This window comes from Cladophialophora bantiana (genome assembly GCF_000835475.1).
Source record: "Cladophialophora bantiana CBS 173.52 unplaced genomic scaffold supercont1.25, whole genome shotgun sequence".
In the NCBI taxonomy this organism is placed as follows: Eukaryota; Fungi; Ascomycota; class Eurotiomycetes; order Chaetothyriales; family Herpotrichiellaceae; genus Cladophialophora; species Cladophialophora bantiana.
In genome coordinates, this window is record NW_015971599.1 from 357769 (window position 1) to 375553 (window position 17785).

Below are 17785 nucleotides of genomic sequence, written 5' to 3' on the forward strand. Positions count from 1 at the left end.
CCACGATGCTCACTGCTTCCCGGCTGACTGCACGCTTTTTCTCTTTGCCTTGATGGTTTTCGCATCCCGTCACTTGACTCCGACACAGAGCATTTGGTCTACCTCCGCATCTTCGACGTCGGATTTCCAAGCCCTGCAAGGCCCTGCGTATTCTCCCTCCAGTTTGACAAGATCATCAGGGGTTCAGAGTCTCCGGGCTCATCCACTGAGCTCATACGTCTTATCCCCTTCACCTCGCCGGTCAGCCCTGTCAAAACTACTGTCCGTCCTTTTTACTTTGGGATCATCATACTCGACCTCCGATGGACAAACTCTGAAGCGACCTGTCTGCTTTAAACCTTGCCGTGGCACCCTCCTCCGGCTTCAGGTTTTCTGAGTTCTAGGAATGAGGGTACGACGCACAGCCCTTGAAGGACCATTTGATGTCCCGTCTACGAGATAGCATGTTCGCTCTTACGCAATCCCATTTGGATGGTGCCCCTGAAATCTCCCATGGCGCGCATTATGCAGCTCCCAGATCTTGGAGCAACTTGAGGAGATGGAGCGCGCAAAAGAATCAATCTAATGTCGTGCGCGCACAGCAGCGGTCAAGCACCGGTTCTACCAGCGCAACGCTTACCGACAATTACACCGGCCATCACATCTGTGCCGAACTTTCACCACAATGGCAGCCAACAGTTCTCACCCTTTTCAAGCATGTCGTCGTCTTTCTCGCTTTCTCTCTTCCGATCATTTTCCTCGCTCTCGTCGTCAAGATTCCGAAATGGTATGCCTTTGAGGCTGACTACTGGGTATCAAATTCTTTCACCCACTGCAACTTCAATGGACAGTTCACGCCATACGACAAGCCGTCGATAAGCCTCTGGGATCCGTCCGGATTCTTCTACATCACCGTCTCTTGGGGAAAGATGGCCTTCTCAACAGCGAAATTCATCGACATTGTGTGGGATATTTTTGTTGGGCGGGGAGGGCAGGCTTTCCTTGCCGTGGTAACCTTCAAAGTTTCGTCGCAGTACCTGGCCTTGGCTATGCGTGAAGCCTCCGTGTCTTACAACACATTTGAGTCCTTGGCTTTTGTGCCTCCGAGCTTGGTTAGGACAGGCCGATTGGCCGCCGATTTGCTGACGAACCGTGGCTGGCGAGCGAGGTTAATCATGGTCTGGATTGTGTTGAGCTCTCTGTTCGTCCTCAGCTTCTCAACCCTAATCACAGCCATGTCAGGGTACAGCAGCGATATCAATGCGGTCATGCCAGATTATGACAATGAGTCCATCCTGTGGACAAACTTTCAAGTGGTTCAATTTGCCATAAACGACGCAGAACGCATTGGACAGCCTGGACCAATGTATATTACGGTTGGAGATACCTGTGTTCAGGAGGGATTTCTTGATGATGATGATGATGATGATGATGATGATGATAACGACGACGACGACGGCGACAGCTACGACAATAGCGAAAGTCCATTCCTTAACAAGACTCTATACCGGCGTGACAATGGCGACGGAGCAAACAACGAGAACTCGAGTGGTCACGGCAAAGTGAATTGGGATTACGTCCCCGCCAACTGTACAACATTCTGGCATACTGTGCAATATGTGAGCATGTATGGCCTCAGTGGGCAGAACCACTCTGAAAGCAACTTTACTCTCAATGGGCAGACGCACACAATTGCCGCTCCAACGCTCAACATCACGACCTCATACTCGCCAGTGGCATTGTCCACGTTAACCACTTACCTGACCACCTTCTCTGAATCATCACCACCGGCTCCGGGAGCGCTGGATTCCGTTTCACAGCTTACTGATTTCGCATTCTGGTTGTACGATAACGAAACATATCCTTTCTCCTACGTCCTAGACAATGCCACATGCCGCTACTCGAGATGGCATAATTGGGGATTTTCATTCCTCTTTTTATTCATTACTTCGTTGCTACTTGCGCTATGGGCAATGGGCACCTATGCACTATGGCTGTACACATATCTGAACAGCCCTCACGGACGTGTCCCGGGGGAGAACACGACAGGCGGCATTTACAGATCGAGCTGGACGCTGGTCGAGGCCATGAGAAGAGATGTCGGGCCCGGTACTGTGACACCGGAGATGAGAGAGGGTGAGATCCGTGGATTGGTGAGACGACGGCCTGGACGTGTAATTCAAGGCGTAGGGAACATCAACAATGACGGTCACCCACAGCTTCTGGCGGAATCCGAGAAGAATCGAACAGTGTCTCCCTCTCCCATGACTCCAATCCAGAGAGCTCCCACAACACGCTGGTCAGTTCTCCGCTCATGGCTGTCTCCATCGCCCCGACCAAACCATAATCCGGTAACTGGAATGTATTCACCCGCGAACAGTGTGTTCACTCACGCCGGCTCCACTTTCTCCTCATCCTCTCAACATCCGATTCTGCACTCACCTGCCGCACCAGGGAGGACCATGACCATGACCTCGCGTATGTCGAGTCTCGCATCCCCTCAGACAGAGTCACCCGTTACATTCGGCTTCTCCGCTGCCGCCGAGGCAGACATCCTGGAGGGCTCTGACGTTTTAAGTGGTGTTGATCCTGTATCTGGCATTTCAACTGGAACAGGACCAACCGGGAAATCCCGCCCGAGACTGAGTTTGAGTCGAATCATTCCCTCTGCGTCACAAGCGAACAACCCGCGCACGGTGTCCTTGCTTTCTCCGTCCTCAGCAGCAGCGGCCAAGTGGATCAGCTCTCCTGATCTGATGTCCGCCTCTGAGGAAGCTTCAACGATGAGTATCTCACCCATTCGTGAAGATCGAAAAGAGACGGTGGGTGCGGATGATGCGATTAGGTGGAAGAATGATCTGGGTGACGGCTGAGGACGCAAACCTTCCGCCCCAAATGTCTCCCAATCTTACAATCTCTGGTCTGTCCTCATCTTGAGATTTTGGATCTCCGTTTAAAATATTGGAACCTTGGCGCACAGCGGTATTATCAGTGCTTTTTGGAGTTTGATGATTGAGCCCTATGGTGTCCCAAATGGGCGCGCGCAACACATCGGAAACCCAAAGGTTCTGGGGTTCGATTATGCTCGCGAGTTTTCTCAAAGTATGAATAGGATGGGCTGGATAGGTTCGTTTTATGGATGGGAATGGACTCACAGGGGACCCGGGCTGAGCGTTGACCTAATCGGGCGCCATTGGCAGAGGATGTCTGGGACTTTCTGGTCTTTATCAATCTTTCTGTCATTTGGAGCCTAGATCAATATTCGGAAAAGGGAAAAGCGGGAGTTGTACGCAGTACTTGTTTGAGATACCAGCAGCCTGGGATTTCAATGAATGTTGAACCGAACCAAGTCGGATGCAAGCAGTCTGACTTTCAAATAATTCAAGCGCGAACCTATGTATACCCAGTACTTCAATATGTAACTTTATTCACACCTGTTCTAACACAAACTCCTGAGATGTGGAAGGGCATTGAAGAAGTAGACAAATTCAAGTTCGACAGGGCCGGCGCTTCGATGGCTGGCCGAGTTCTAAGTCGTCTTTGATCCGTAGCGAGGACGGAGCTGCGATGCTCTCCAAGACCATTCATGATTGCGGTTGTTGTTCTCCGTCGAATCTCTCATTTCTATCAACCAGATGCTGGATGTAATAACCAAGGACTCCGCATCCATCGCGCAGCGGTCGGCTACAGGTCCACAAAAGCAGCGGCAAATTCTATTCCGGTTCGCTGTGGAACAGTCGCCGCTTTAGTTTTCTCGTTCCTCCTGATTGGAGTTAATAAACACTTCAACACCACGACATTACGGTGGAAGAGCACAACTCTCATGCACATTCCCAAAGAAGAGCCTAACACAATGACAGTACCCGGCTCGAAGACTTTGAACACTTTTCCTGCCGCCAGGAGCTAACCTAGGCAAGGCGGGGGCCTGCCTTGGTCGCCCACAAGCGGGCAGCCCCTGGACCAAGGACTCGCTTCCAGGATATTATTCGACCTCACCGTGAGCAAGACGCGGTGGCGGCGGGATTGTTCACTCTGTCTGCAATATGCTCCAGGCAAAGGGAGCCGATACGGCACGATGGCCCCTTTCCTAGACATTCCCATCCTTTCGTGTTTATCATTCCAGTCGTGCTCCCTGGCCGTCTCACACGGACCACCGTGTCTCCATTATCTCTTTCACGATGTTGTCAATATTTCTCTCATCAACGCGATACTGGTCCTTGTGCTCCAAGGTAAGTTATTGGATCGACAAGAGAGGGAGAAAGACGAGATGAATTCGAAGGTTCTAATCGGCATCGCCTTTGCCTTGCGTCTTTTCGTATCTGTCTCCTGCTATGGCACGACAATCTCCATTGGGATCAGCTCCTGTCCTGCAATATATACGAACTCAAGCACCAGCAGCGGCGCATCGACTACCCCTACGTACGTTCTCCTCTGGGATATAGCATCACAATGCTAACCTCAGTTTAGTATAATCCCTGGAGTGCGGGTTTATCTCACATTTGCCTTGGGTGGCTTCACCGAATACCTCACTGCCGATGGAACGATCACCAATGACGCGCAGCATGCCGCAGCATTCGCTGTTACACCTTTTGGCCAGTTGATGAGCGGAGGTAATTATGTATCGACCTCTGGAGACGTGTCATCGCAGCCATTCGCAGCTTCGCCAGAGACACCAGTCATGAAGAGGCTGCCTCGGATTTTCACACTGTTCTCCATATTAGAGAATGACATTCTTGTCTGGAAGAACGATGCGTTCGTTGGTGGACAGGCTATCTTCTGCCTCTCTGGCTCGACGCTTGTCATCGTGTTCAATGGAGTGCTGCCACAGGGCTGTATCAGAGTACAAATCGGCGTCATTCCTACGGGAAATGTCATTCCATCTTCGACCTCGTCAACCACTCTCTTGCCCCAGTCAAGCATGACCACGACCTCGGATATGTCAACACCGATGCAGCCACCACGAAGCAGTTCGGTGTCAACTTCTGCCAGTGTTGTTTCCATGTCCACGACCGCCTCGTTCTCAGAGTCTTCCGTTTCTACTTCAGGCACATCCATGTCATCTCCCTCGCCGACCGATGTAACAAGCCCGTCGTCCATGCCTGAATCTTCCTCAAGTCCGGTGACATCTTCAACAACGCTTGCCGCATATCCAGCTCCGACAACGACCGGTTCACCGAACTGCTATGACCGCTCGCCGTTTGACGGCACTGTTAACAATGATTATCTGATTTTGTGCGATACCGACCTTTCCGGATTTGATCTTGATGTAGTTGCAGCATCTGATATCGCTGAATGTATTGATGCATGCAGCTCATACGTTCCTGGATCCCAGGGACCTTGTGTTGCGGTCGAGTTTGATATTGTAAGTTCATATTTTGCAGCAACGATTTCCACGAACTAAGGTTTTCAGCTTGCCAATACGAATCCATGCCATCTCAAATTCGACATTGGCACCGTCAATAGAGGAGCCAATTCATTTGCACAAGCTGCGATAGTTGTCAACCAGCCATACTCTCCCAACATTGTCTTTTCCGATCCTGGCGTTTCTAGCAGCCAAACGAGCGAAACCGAATCGTCAACATTTGTGTCTGGAATCTCCACAACAACAGATGTTGTATCTACCCTGACCACCTCGTCGTCAATTCCGTCCGTCGGTCCGAGTACTTCTACTTACGCTTCGCCTACCTCAGGTATGCAGCAGCATCCCCCGTCCACCGCCCCTAGTAGCAGCCCGTTGTCTATGTCATCCACAGTTGGAGGAACAAGCAGCGAGGCAGGCCCTGGCTCTGGTCCTGCTAGTTCGTCTGGGCCAAACTCGGCCTCGACTGGCCAACAACAATCCAGCACGATGACAACCTCAAGAAGTCCTTCGAGTTCTTCTTCTAGCGTAACCACTGTCGGCTCTTCACTTGGTTCACGTTCGCCCACCTCACCATCAATGTCTGTTAGTAGCAGCAGTGTATCCACGTCGCAGCCCGCATCCTCAGGCCCAGCTACGACCAGTCAACCAACCTCACAGTCAAGCCTGTCGCTTACGAGCACATCGTTAGTCACTACTTCGCGGAGTCCCAGCGCAAGCACGACTGTCCCTCTTACATCAACAACCACAACTTCCTATTGTTCGGCTACTCCAACAACGACCAACCTTTGCTCCACCTACAACCACCAAGCGCTCAATGTCAACAGCGACGGCTACTGCTACGAGGTCGAGTGTGCGACATCACTGCAGGGAGCTGTCCTAACTGGGAACTCTACAACGGCCACTTCGCTCAAAAGTTGTGTGGGCTACTGCACGAACTATAACGTTGCACTGCCGTTTGGATGTGTGGGTGTTAGCTATCTTGGTTCATCAAGTGGAAACGGGCCCAACTGCCTTCTTCTATCTAGTGTAACTGGGACGGTCTTCAATGCAAATGTCGACAGTGCTCGCCTGCTTTACGCTGGATATGCCTCGATCACCGACCCTATCTTCACGCCTACGAGCACCACAACACAGTTTCCAGCGTCTTCACTCTCGTCAACGTTTGCTACATCATCATCCATAACCACATCGACAACATCATATTTCCCTACTAGTTGCGCGGCAGCTCCAACTGGTTCAGCATCGGCGTGCCCAGGCAATTCTCCCACTTGCTACTCCTACAACTTCCTCGGCAACAATGCCAACTTTGAGATAGAATGCGCCACGGCCTTTACCGGTTCATCGTCGCAACCGCTGTTGACATTCGATTTGACAGACTGCATCAACCAGTGTCAATATGCAAACGCTATTAGAGTGAATAGTTGTCTTGGAGTGACATTCATGGTGACAGACGTGAGTCAAGGGTCGATTAACAATTGCTTCCCTTACTCCACTTTGACTTGTGCTACTCGGGGCAATGCTACCTTCAATAGCGCTCGGATGCTCTATGCCGGGTATTCCCAAATGACTGATTATAATGATCCGAGTTTCGTGTGTGCTGGTTCTGGGGGAACGACGTCTACTACGGCCCCGACGTCTTCATCCGGCGCAAGTACTTTGAGAGCGTCAACAACGAGTGTCACACAAGCAGCGACCACGGCTTCCACGGCTTCAACTACGGATCTTGCTCAGGCTACTTCCACCAACTTCCCACTCGCTTACCCTCAGGACCCAGTCTGCAACGGTAACCTCATGTCAACATACGAGGGTAGGAGAAAGATCCGCACGTTTCAGCCGCAGTGCCGGTGACTAACTATTCCTTAGGTGGGCAACTGTCGGTGAATCCAGCAACAGGTCGCTATTACGATATCGAGTGTGCGGTAAGTCTGCAACTGGCGCCACTATAGTCCGTTTATCCAGAGCTCACACGGCACAAGGCCGATTACACCAACCCAGGCAATAACCCTTTTGGAGCCACGACGCAGCCAACATACGATAGCTGCGCGAATCAATGTGACATTGCAGCAGGGCAGAGCACTCCCTGCTACGCATTTTCGTGGACGGCCAGCTCTGGGCTGTGCACCTTATTCGGCCGAGTCAGCAACGGCGTCCAACTTACAACCAACATGACCAACGCGGCAGGAATCCATTCCGGACGGTGGCTGTCCATAACAGTAGGCAGCACAACGACATCTCAACCCCTCCAACTGTATCTCGCAAGGCCTATTCCCTTCCCTGTGGGACCGCTCGCCGCAAATTCTCAAACCACCCGCAATTACCCGGGCGGCACCAACACATATTACAACGGCTGGTCCGACACCGCGCACGCCACCGTCTTAGATCTTTCGTCACAGTATGGGATTCAATGGAGGATCTTCGACCATGTACAGTCGACGTTGTGGGTTACTGCCAACTTCTGGTTCACGAACACCCCCTTGGGGGTCACCGCTGTGACGCAAAACCAATGGAGCACCAACTCGCGAAACAGCGATACTACGCCCCTCTCATTCCCAGCCAGCAATCTGCCCGGATACACGCTCGCGCCGTTCTGGACGTACGGGCATATTCTTGGGGCCTCACAGCAGGGCATATACTACCAAGTCGACCTCATCTCGGCTGGCCGCTATGGCATCTCGATTGAATGGTTCTTCAGCCACTACGGCCAGGACAACAACGTCTTCCACGCCGTCATGACCTACGATACAGGCGCTCCGGGAGTGTGGAGTACGTACTTTTTCCTGGCAGGTGCGTCCTCGGGCCAGTACGAGGACCAGGGTCTTCGACAAACCGTCGGCGGTCAGGGTGACCTGAACAGTGCCACACAGTATTTCACCTACTGCGCCGGACAGCAGGGCTGCGTCACGCCCGGGGCGAAGATGACCATGGACACGACAAAAGTCGACGTCTCTCAGGTCATGAATTACACTGCGGGCCTGTTCAACCCCGCCAATTATGGCATGGGCACTTGGACGTGGCAAACCAAGCCGTGTTGCTGATCATGTGTCGTGCGTTCGTCCTCGGGCTTTTGGGGGGGAGGGGGGTCAGATCCTTGATTGAGCGGAGACCTTTGATCAAGGATGGATAGCGTCCTTTGTAGAACTCATGTCTGGCTTTTCACCTTCTGTCTTTTCCCTTCTCCGTAGAACCTTGCTGCTTCGGTACAGGAGGATGAAGTTGGGCGTTGTCTCTGCTGGCTGCCTGCTGGCTGCTGCCTACGGTCCTTTACAAGGCGTACGTAGTTTTGAAATTCGAACATTGAACTTTGAACCTCAAGCTCTCCAAGTGCCTCCACATACATACATACATACAAACAGATAGCCAGCCAGCCAGGAAGACGTTACCTAGTAGCAGCAACATGAAATCCTTCTCGCCATCCATCCGTTCATCCTTGCAAAGGAGTAAGGCGTATGGAGTTTGGAGTATAGAAGACGCGAGAATATATATACACACATATATACACATACATTGGCTGGGCTTGGGATATAAGATGGGAACATACATAGCGGCACATATGTATACAAGTGTGGGCCTTATTAGCTCTTGTTACAAATCCGCTTTCAGCAATCCGCCCGCCCCCAGGTCCTCGGGAACGGAACGACCTCTCTCAAATTGTTGACACCGGCCATGTAGGCCAGCAAGCGATCAAATCCCAGGCCGTAGCCTCCATGCGGACTGCTTCCGAATCGTCGAAGATCGGCGTACCACTTCATGTTTCCCAAACTCTCTCCCTTTTCCAGAAACGGATAACCATTCCCGTTATTCTCACCATTCGACAGCTCAGTTCTCTTGATAAGCCCCTTTTGACGCATAGACTGAATGAGATGCTCGAGCCGGTGTTCTCTGAGACTTCCCCCGACGACTTCGCAATACCCAAAGGGAAGAAGAAGGTCGAAGCAAGCCATAGTATCGCCGCTGAACTCCGATCGAGGAATATCTCGCTGAGGAGTCATTGCCGATGAAGGGAGCATGTAGAATGGCTTGACATCTTTCGGGTAATGCGTGACAAACACTGGCTTGCCCTCTGCAAGATGGTCCACGATCCACCGCTCATGTTCTAATTGCAATCCTTGGTTCCATTGAGGACGGTGAGCAAAAAGCTTGGCACCACTCAATTCATGAGCTTTTATCAGCGAGTTCATTGCCGATGTGTAGTCCACTTCGTGCCACTTCCCCGTGAGTCTGTCCCAGCGATCTTGCAGGTCCACAAAGTCTGCATCTGAAGAGCGGTGTTTCTGGTCCGAGTAGTACTCCACAAGTTCCCTGCCCGTGCGATGCTCTTGAAGTGATTGCGCCAGATATGTCACCAAGCTCTGCACTCGGGATAGGAGGTCTTTGAAAGCAACATGTCGATGTTCAACCTCGAGCATATAAAATTCCGCAAGATGCCGTGGGGTATCACTTTCTTCGGCGCGGAAGGTGGGAGAGAAGGCAAAGACATCCCCTTGTTCAGCGGCATGTGCCTCAAGATGTAGCTGTGATGATACAGTGAGGTATTTTGGTTCTCGAAAGTACAGCTTCTCTTGTCCCTTGGACGTGTCTGGTGTTGTTCCTGGAAGTTGCTCGTGGCTTTGCGGAGCTATAGTGAAAGCTTCTCCCGCACCTTCACAATCGGACGAGGTTATCAGCGGCGGCAGTACTTGATACACGGGGTCTGGTAGGTTGGAAAAGTGCGACACGATGGCGGAGATCATTTGGCTGCGAGTCCGGTTGACCAGGGAGTGAAAGGCTGTGCGCATTCGAAGGTGAGGGACCGTTCGGAGAAAATCAGTCGACATGGATTGCTTTTGGATTGGGTTCTCCTATCGCCATGGTCAGAGGCGGCAGCGTCCAAGGGTCAACAGTGAGCCTACAGAGGTATTGCCATCACCTAGTGATTCAATCTTCTCGACTTGCAGTTCATGACTTTGTCCTGCTCCCTTGGAAGGAATCCACTTGCCTACCAACAAGACGTATGCACCGTTGGTAATGCTGGAGCTTGGTGTCAGAAATTGCCCATGCTCTTAGAATGTGCATCCACATACTCTTTGGCCAATTGCGGATCCGGAAACACAGCCTGGACATTCGCGAGCGTAGAACCATCACCGATCCGGGCAAAGGCGACGTTCTTCTGCTTCCTGATACTGCGGACCAGGCCTGCAATCTTGACGGGTTCGTTGGCTCGTCGTCCGTTGACGTACTCGGCATCACTCGAGAGTCTGGCATGGCGGATAAGGGCCGGTGAGGTCGCTGTTTCTCCTACGCTATGACCATGCACATGTCGCAAGCAGGAGGGTGACGGTACAATCCTATTTCGGGGGGCCAGAATGTTAAGGGATGAGCATCGAGGCAGAATCTCGTCTCCGAGATGCCATGGCGCCTTCAAGACACGCCATAGCATCACGCAGAGAGGGGCAGCCAACAGCAGCAGCCGCAGAGTATCCGGTGGTGCGAGAAAGGTCAAAGGAGCTCCCAGCCGCGTGGGCAACTCGTTTTTTTTTTGGTGATAGGAGCGCAATGCGATTTGGCATCCAGAAACTGCGGAACTCGGCAAAACTATTTCTCCGGTCGGATGCCGAACGACATACTCAGCCTTGCGATCAACGATCAACGTGCTACCACCATCGGCTGCCTCCTCTTTCACTCAGCGATACTCCACATTCTCATCGCCACTCAGCCTTAAGTAAAATACGACATCCTGCGCCCCGGTACGGCATCCGAGACGGACTCGACAAGTTCTAAACATGGAGCCTCCTGGTGCAACGGAGTTCCACGACGCGCAAAGTCATATCAGACGAGACTCCTCTCATTTTTCCTCCTCTTCCCTGCCTTGGCTATTTTATAGTTTCCAGATGCGGCAGATCGTTGTCGTTCGCTTACTGCTGCCAGCTAGCGCCGTTGACGGACTGAGGATGCTCTTTGTTAATTTGTTGGTGTTATCCCCGAGCGCTCTTCCTGCCTCGGATCCTCACCGCCGGGTCAGTTTTTTGCCCTACATATGCCGGAGATCCTTTCATGCAGTATGTCATGCTTTGATATAAGGATTGTATATCCAGCCCGAGCTCTTAGCGACGAGACTGCCCGTCGAGACTTTATATTGAGCCATTGACCCCAGCGTGACGGCCTACGCCGTACTCTCTGCCAAAGGTTTGGTATCGGCTTCTTTCGTGAAATCTCTCAATGCCTTTGATCCTGTGAATATCAGTGCAGCCATGGCGTCCAGCAGCCAATACACCCAGCCGACCCGCGTGGCCTTGGATCAACAAGGCCTGCACGAGCTAAAAGAGAAGGATGGACTCGCCACGATCAAGTTCTCCAATTCATCATCCTGCAGCAGAAACAAGCAAGCCAGTCCTAAGCCATTGCCAGCCACAGATTTAGGCACCCTTGTCTGCGTTCAAGAATACCGAGATTTCCTCCAGACTCAGCTTCAGTCGATCAAAGCAGCTCAGCGCTATCATGCCCGTTCCCGACAGCGCCATCGCCGCGCTAGCGCTGGCCATGAGCGCCACCGCAGACAAGCACGCAGAAGTAAGAAGTCCGCACGATGCTTCTTCAATGCCTGCGCCCTGTCCACTCCGACCACATCAGTCGCCATAGGATCAAGACCTTGTCGGCCTCCACCTCCAAGCAAGCGCCTGGTCCCGCGACGACTCCTTCCCTCGCACCATAGACCTCGTGATCACCGAACCACCAACCCACGCCGCCTCCTGCTTTGCTCAACCCGTCGTTGCTGCCCTGCTTCTCAAATCTGCAGTCCTCCAGACTAGGGACATAACCTTCTTGAATACTGATTGTATCTGGACTGAAGCAACAGCCATATCCTGATTGTCTGGGGAATCTGGTTTTGTGACTTGAACACCAAGCTCAGGTCGGCAGTAGGGTGAGTGGTTCTGCCGGGATCACAGTGGATTTTAATAAGATGCGACTTGTGAGGTTTGGGGGTTGAAATTTGCGACCTTCTTTCTGCAACGTGCGACGACGAATAGGACAACAGCAGCGGAAAAGGGCTTGTAATTGGAAGGTCAGGTGTTGGGATTACAATTGCACACACGCGGTGTCGATCGTTGTACAAGTGGGCAGGCTGTCCTCATGTCAGAATCAGGCTGGGTCGTGAGAACGAACTTACTGAATACCCTTGAACAGTCCAATTATTCGAGATCCAGTCATTCTTTTACCTTGTGTCGGAGTGTTTGTGTACGTTGCCTGTCATGATCGGTCCTTCTAAAAGTCCCTCCTTTTGTTTTTACGTTTGCTTCGCCTGTGTTCTTCGATGTATCAAACGTCGAGCATACTCCGGACCACCTGAGGCGGTGATTGGAGCGAGTGAGTGGACGAGGTATGCTGTAACCGACCGTCTTGGCTGTAGTTGGACGGTGTTTCTCTCTGGTACTTCGGAGGGGGCAGTGAGGAATCTCGCTCCCCCAATCGCGGCCCGATACCTCTAGTATCGCCTTCTGTTACCGCAGAGTCGCCCACCTCCCTATTACTGTACGCACTTTGCCTTGGTTTCCTATACCTGGCATCTTCTTCCCGTCTCCGCCGCTGCCACCAAAAGTATCCACTTTCATCCTGTTCTTCTGCTCGGTTCGTATACACTGGTCGAGAGACGTCTTGTAACGGAAGTCGTCGGGAGGCGGTGGGCATTTTGAAGACACCGCTTGGTGATGCGAAGGGATTCCGAGACCTGAACCACCAGGCTGGCGGTCTGTTCTTGGGGCTTCGATTGCGATTCTGAAGAGATTGCATGGCAATATCAAGCCCGTCGCCCAGTTCTCCGCCTCTCAGCGCGCGCTGGGCGATCAATAGCTTGTCTTCATTTTCATCGATGTATCCGTGAATATTGAGGAGCACAAGAATGAACAGACCTGGGGTGTACCCGAGTCCGTACAGCAAACCAACGCTTACTTCTCGACGATATGGCGATAGTTCCCAAACCCAGGACCCTGCAAGCATATATGCAATGCGGAAGCCAACAGAGACGGTGACGAGTAGGAGGGTCATCGGGATTTTGGCTCTGTAAGCCCTGCTACTATAGGCTAATCGAAAGATAACAAGCCCGAGGCAGATTGTTGCGAGGACGGAAGCTAGCTTGAACCGAGCATCGAGCGCCGCAGGTCTGGCTGATTGTAGAGTCTGCATATCGGACCGCTGTCTCTGAGCAAATGACCAAGATCGGGGAATGAGCATGAAGAATACCAGGCTGTCGAAGGCGTAGAAGAGTAAGGGAAGGTAGAAATTGGTTCTATTCTGGAATACGTTTGCTGAATATGCAAAAGATTCGGCCTCCCGAAGCCGACGATGATGACATGAGCTCCTATCAATCAAGTTAGACAGAATGACGATTCTTCAAGCTCAAGAAAAGAATGGCGTATCGCGTCATACTAACCAGTATCTGACAGCCTCCCAGACACAAGCTAACAACACCGGGACCATGAGGGTCAGAAAGAAGCATTGAAGGATTATGGGCGTGTTCACGATGTAATCTCTGTCAACATCGACAGCGGTGAAAGAGCTCAAGATGCCACACGCCGCGACGATCAGAGTCCAGTACCACGGCCAACGTCTCCCGACGGGTTTCCATCCTTTCTCTCGGGGCAGATATGCACGGCCGTGCTTCCTCAGATTGATTGTGGAGAATAGGATTGTCACGGCAAATAGAGACCCGAACACAAGTCCCGTGATGCCTCGAGCCTCGATAGGATTGATGGGCGCGTAGCATGAAGTTGTGTTGGCGACGGATCCATCCCCAGAAACGATGGGCTTGTGGGCGCCGAACGCGAGGAAGCAGTGCGAGCCGTTGGACAGTGTGCCGTTACTGTAAAGCGTGTAGTTCCAGAGCCTTAATGCGGTTTCATTGAGGGCGACGCCGTTGACGAAGGTTGTAGAGTTTCCTAAGGGTTGGGCACCTAGCATATTAGCAACTAGGGTGTCGTCCTCTTGCCTCACGGGCAGCTAGGAGGCGGCTTTGACCTGGAGAATCATTCGGTCATTCATAGTCACCGTGATTCTTGAGAAGAAGACCTAGCAACGATGCAACGAGGTCGAGTTTTGTTTTAGGGATACAAAATCGGTGACAGACTAAGTCTGATCTGGCGGATCAGCTGCTGACAGCGAGTTCTTCTCGGGTGACTGGCTGCTTCTCAGTTTCTCCAACTCCGACTTCAAGCCGAACCTGATCGATCAACCCAAATGTCATGTCATTTTCTGATCATTTTACTGCACCAGCCGAAATATTACTTTCATACAGTACAGTCTACTACTTGAGCTTTCTTGCAACTACATAGGATGCTACCGCGCAAGGTATCTCTCAAATACAGCGTTATCGTCCCTTCTTCTTCAATGTCAAACATCCCCCCTTCAAGCACCCAGGGGACTTGGCCTGGCTCAGAACAAATTCTTTCTTTGAGAAAGAGACGGGAAAAAAAAAATAATAACAAAGTACTCCGTAGAATACTGCAGTCATGAAAGTTCGTGACTTCGTGCCCATTCTTAAAAACGATTGCGAATCCCCCCCTTTGACCGAGTGAGTACCTTTAACCCGAACGCTAAATCTGACCTGGTTGAAATAATACGCGGTCCAGCTTGCTCAAGGCTCTCTTGTCCTCCCGAAAGCCTAGTTTCTCACTGGGAATATCCTGTGGTAGCACTCCATTCTTGGTTCCGCCCGGGCTCGTACTTCCTTGCCGGTCCGCTTCCGCCTCGTTTTGACTTTTGTCTGCAGGAGGAACCTTCGTGTTGATATTGTGGACGAGTGCGGTGATAGTGGGGGCTTGACTGGCGCTCACAGTTGTGGAATCAGAAGGTTGCGCTCCGGACGGATTCTCTTCATTCTTGCTGTTGGCACCGTTGGTCTGGGCATCGCCTCCATTAGTAGTGGCAGTCAGCCGCGGATCTATTTGTAGCCCAGAGCCGGCATTTTCATTAGAAGCTTCGGGAGCTTTTCCATTTACAGGCGGAGCAGGGCCAGACTGGTACAGTGGCGGAGGAGGTTGGCTAACAGTGTATGTGGGCAGTGGGGATTGCGCCGAGGTGGCCGGCGGTAAAGGAGGAGGCCCTGAAGGCCGGGACTCCGAGTGTCGTAGAGGCCGCTGATCATACGAGGATGGCGGTGCTTGGTTGAGAGGCAAAGGGTGTGGTGAAGGATAGGGCGCCGCGGAATATGCGAGCGGGGGTAAGCCGGGCTGAAGAGCATATGGCAAGTAGTGTCCAGGAGGAGGGGTGTGCATGGGACTGATCGGGTAGATGTACGCTGGATGAGGGATGTAGCCCGGCGGAATGTACGCTTGTGGCGGAGGAGGACGGTGGTATCCTGGGGCGCCTGGAGTCATAATATATCCTGGGGCGCCAATCATGGGTGACCGAGTGACAGGGGGGACGGCTGATTGATCGTTGATGGTCGATTCCGGATACATGCCTTTCGCTGGTTGAATGGAAGCCAGATTGGGATCGGTGCTTGGTTGTCGCAGTACTTGGGAGGTTGGGTGTGACCGGGAGTAATAGCTGATGAGATGCAGATGTTGGCCTTGGGAAGTGGTGATGCTGAAGGACTGCTTCATCAGACCGTCCGGTTTGTAGCGATACCCGTCTGGCCCCTCCTCTCCCTCGCCGGCCTGTGAAGGATCATCTTGAGCAGCTTCTGGAGTTTTTGTGCCCGGCCTGGCCGGATTGGTATATGAGTTCCCCCCTCTTTTACCCTCCATTTCGCGGTAGGTCAAAAAGCTGCCCGAGACGCGGCTTGCGCTCCAGCTCTTTCCATCAGTCCATCTCCGCATTCCCGCCTCTCGCTCATCCCAGACAAAGACCGAACCGGATCTGATCGACTGTCTTTCTTTCTCTGATAGTCTCCGCTGGACTCGAGGTAGTATGCCTAATCTGCAAGCCTCAAAGAGGATGATGGCGTCTGTAGGGGTGCGGACGAGACCGTTGTATGTCTCCATCGTCTGAACAATTTGAAAACCTTGTCCAATTTTGTCGGAGGACTCGTTGACCAAGGGGGTCTGCACACGGTCGAGTGCCAGTCGTTGGTTTTAGTGCGTTCGGCTCAATCGCGGCGGGCTGAATGCTCTTGCACACACACCTCAGCTCGCCGCGTCCATTTGTTTGCTTGCTCGCGTGTTCCCTTCCTCAGATGCCTGACGCAATTTAGCCTTTGCTTGACCTGCTTTTTTTCCGGGCGCAAAACCGACTGCGCCTCCGCGCGCGGTCGCAACACTGAACGGGAAATAGTCCACACACTATGGTTGCTCAAGTGGTTCCGAGGACTGAGGAGAGAGCTGTGCGAAAACTGCTCGATGTTTCGAGAATCGACGAGTGCATCCACAGGGTTGACGAGATGCCAGAACGATGCCTCTAATAATGCAAATGCAAAGAGCCGGTGGACCAGAAATGCCAGTACTCAGACCAGTCTCGGAGAGCAGCGTGGAGGCAATTGAGCGCCTGGGTGGTGCGCAATTAGGGCTCGTCAATCGACGTTACGGGGCCTGCAGTCGTGGGAAGATCAGAGGCTGGTATGGCTGGCAGCACCGATTCGTGAATGCGAGGATGGGAACGTGAGAGAAGTGCGAAAAATCACAAGCACAAGAGCAGCAACGCCAGACAAATAGAAGAAGTTCAAGGCGCAGTGTGGGAGGCGCTCTGGCCTGTTGGTGGATACCTTACTGCCCTTGGCTGGGCCCTGAACCCTCGCAAGCCCTGGGTTCACTACCAAGCCTTGGAGGGCACCAACAGTTATGCCACTTCCGCAGCGGGTCAAGCCTGCACACTAGGCTTATGCTTAACCCAGTGCCCGCAGCAGCTAGCAGGACGCGGGCCAGTGACCGCCATTCTTCAGAACGTAGCCCATGATCGATCGCTGGGCCTGCAAGCGAGCAGGACGACGTTCCGTACTTAGGGAGGGAGACCCGGTACCCTCGATAACCCGATAACCGCGGGAGACCAAGTTTCGCAGCAGTCGATAATTCAACGGAGCTGCAAGGAGAGGGTGTGTACCCAGTATGCGCGTTCGCCACTGCTTGCACCTTGTATCCAAGCACCCATTACCTAGATCGAGTGCCGAGTTCTATTTTCTTCGACTTTTTACCTTCTGCCTTGGCCCTGGGATCAGGAGATGACCATCCTCGCTGGGTGATCAGCGCTGCCAACCCAAGGGGAAATTGATTCCAGCTCTTCTTTTGGGTTGTCTTGGGAATGGCCTCATGTTCCGTTACAGCCAATGGCAAGCTGGTGGCCTTGCAATTTTCGGGAAGAACCCAAGTTGCCAACGGAATTATTGTCGTGGCATGACGGCCCAAGACGCCCTCGCCCTGGGCAAAAAGCCTGAGTCAAACTAATGCCCCATCAGGGTGGCTTGGCATCTGGGAAGGTCCGGAAGCGAAGGGGAAAAGAAGATCACACCCTCTTTGGAGCACCTACTCGCTACAACCACGC

The 17785-nt window shown here is 52.5% G+C and overlaps 5 protein-coding genes across 5 annotated transcripts; 2 read left to right on the top strand and 3 right to left on the bottom strand.

Annotated features, from left to right (window-relative positions):
- Positions 1-443: 443 nt before the first annotated feature.
- Positions 444-2852, top strand: Z519_12060 (uncharacterized protein; the record flags this gene model as incomplete). Its single annotated transcript, XM_016769768.1, has 1 exon — positions 444-2852. The coding sequence occupies one exon, from the start codon at positions 444-446 to the stop codon at positions 2850-2852; it is 2409 nt and encodes an 802-aa protein (XP_016614093.1).
- A 1394-nt stretch (positions 2853-4246) lies between these two features.
- Positions 4247-8376, top strand: Z519_12061 (uncharacterized protein; the record flags this gene model as incomplete). The annotated part of the gene is made up of 5 exons (XM_016769769.1): positions 4247-4398; positions 4447-5341; positions 5390-7148; positions 7205-7260; positions 7318-8376. 5 exons carry the CDS (start codon positions 4247-4249, stop codon positions 8374-8376), a joined length of 3921 nt encoding a protein of 1306 aa, XP_016614094.1.
- Positions 8377-8937: 561 nt separating this feature from the next.
- Positions 8938-10582, bottom strand: Z519_12062 (uncharacterized protein; the record flags this gene model as incomplete). Its single annotated transcript, XM_016769770.1, has 3 exons — positions 8938-10179; positions 10231-10379; positions 10402-10582. The coding sequence occupies 3 exons, from the start codon at positions 10580-10582 to the stop codon at positions 8938-8940; spliced, it is 1572 nt and encodes a 523-aa protein (XP_016614095.1).
- Positions 10583-12634: 2052 nt separating this feature from the next.
- Positions 12635-14272, bottom strand: Z519_12063 (uncharacterized protein; the record flags this gene model as incomplete). Its single annotated transcript, XM_016769771.1, has 2 exons — positions 12635-13673; positions 13746-14272. 2 exons carry the CDS (start codon positions 14270-14272, stop codon positions 12635-12637), a joined length of 1566 nt encoding a protein of 521 aa, XP_016614096.1.
- Positions 14273-14904: 632 nt separating this feature from the next.
- On the bottom strand, positions 14905-16296 carry Z519_12064 (uncharacterized protein; the record flags this gene model as incomplete). Its single annotated transcript, XM_016769772.1, has 1 exon — positions 14905-16296. The coding sequence occupies one exon, from the start codon at positions 16294-16296 to the stop codon at positions 14905-14907; it is 1392 nt and encodes a 463-aa protein (XP_016614097.1).
- Positions 16297-17785: the final 1489 nt, after the last annotated feature.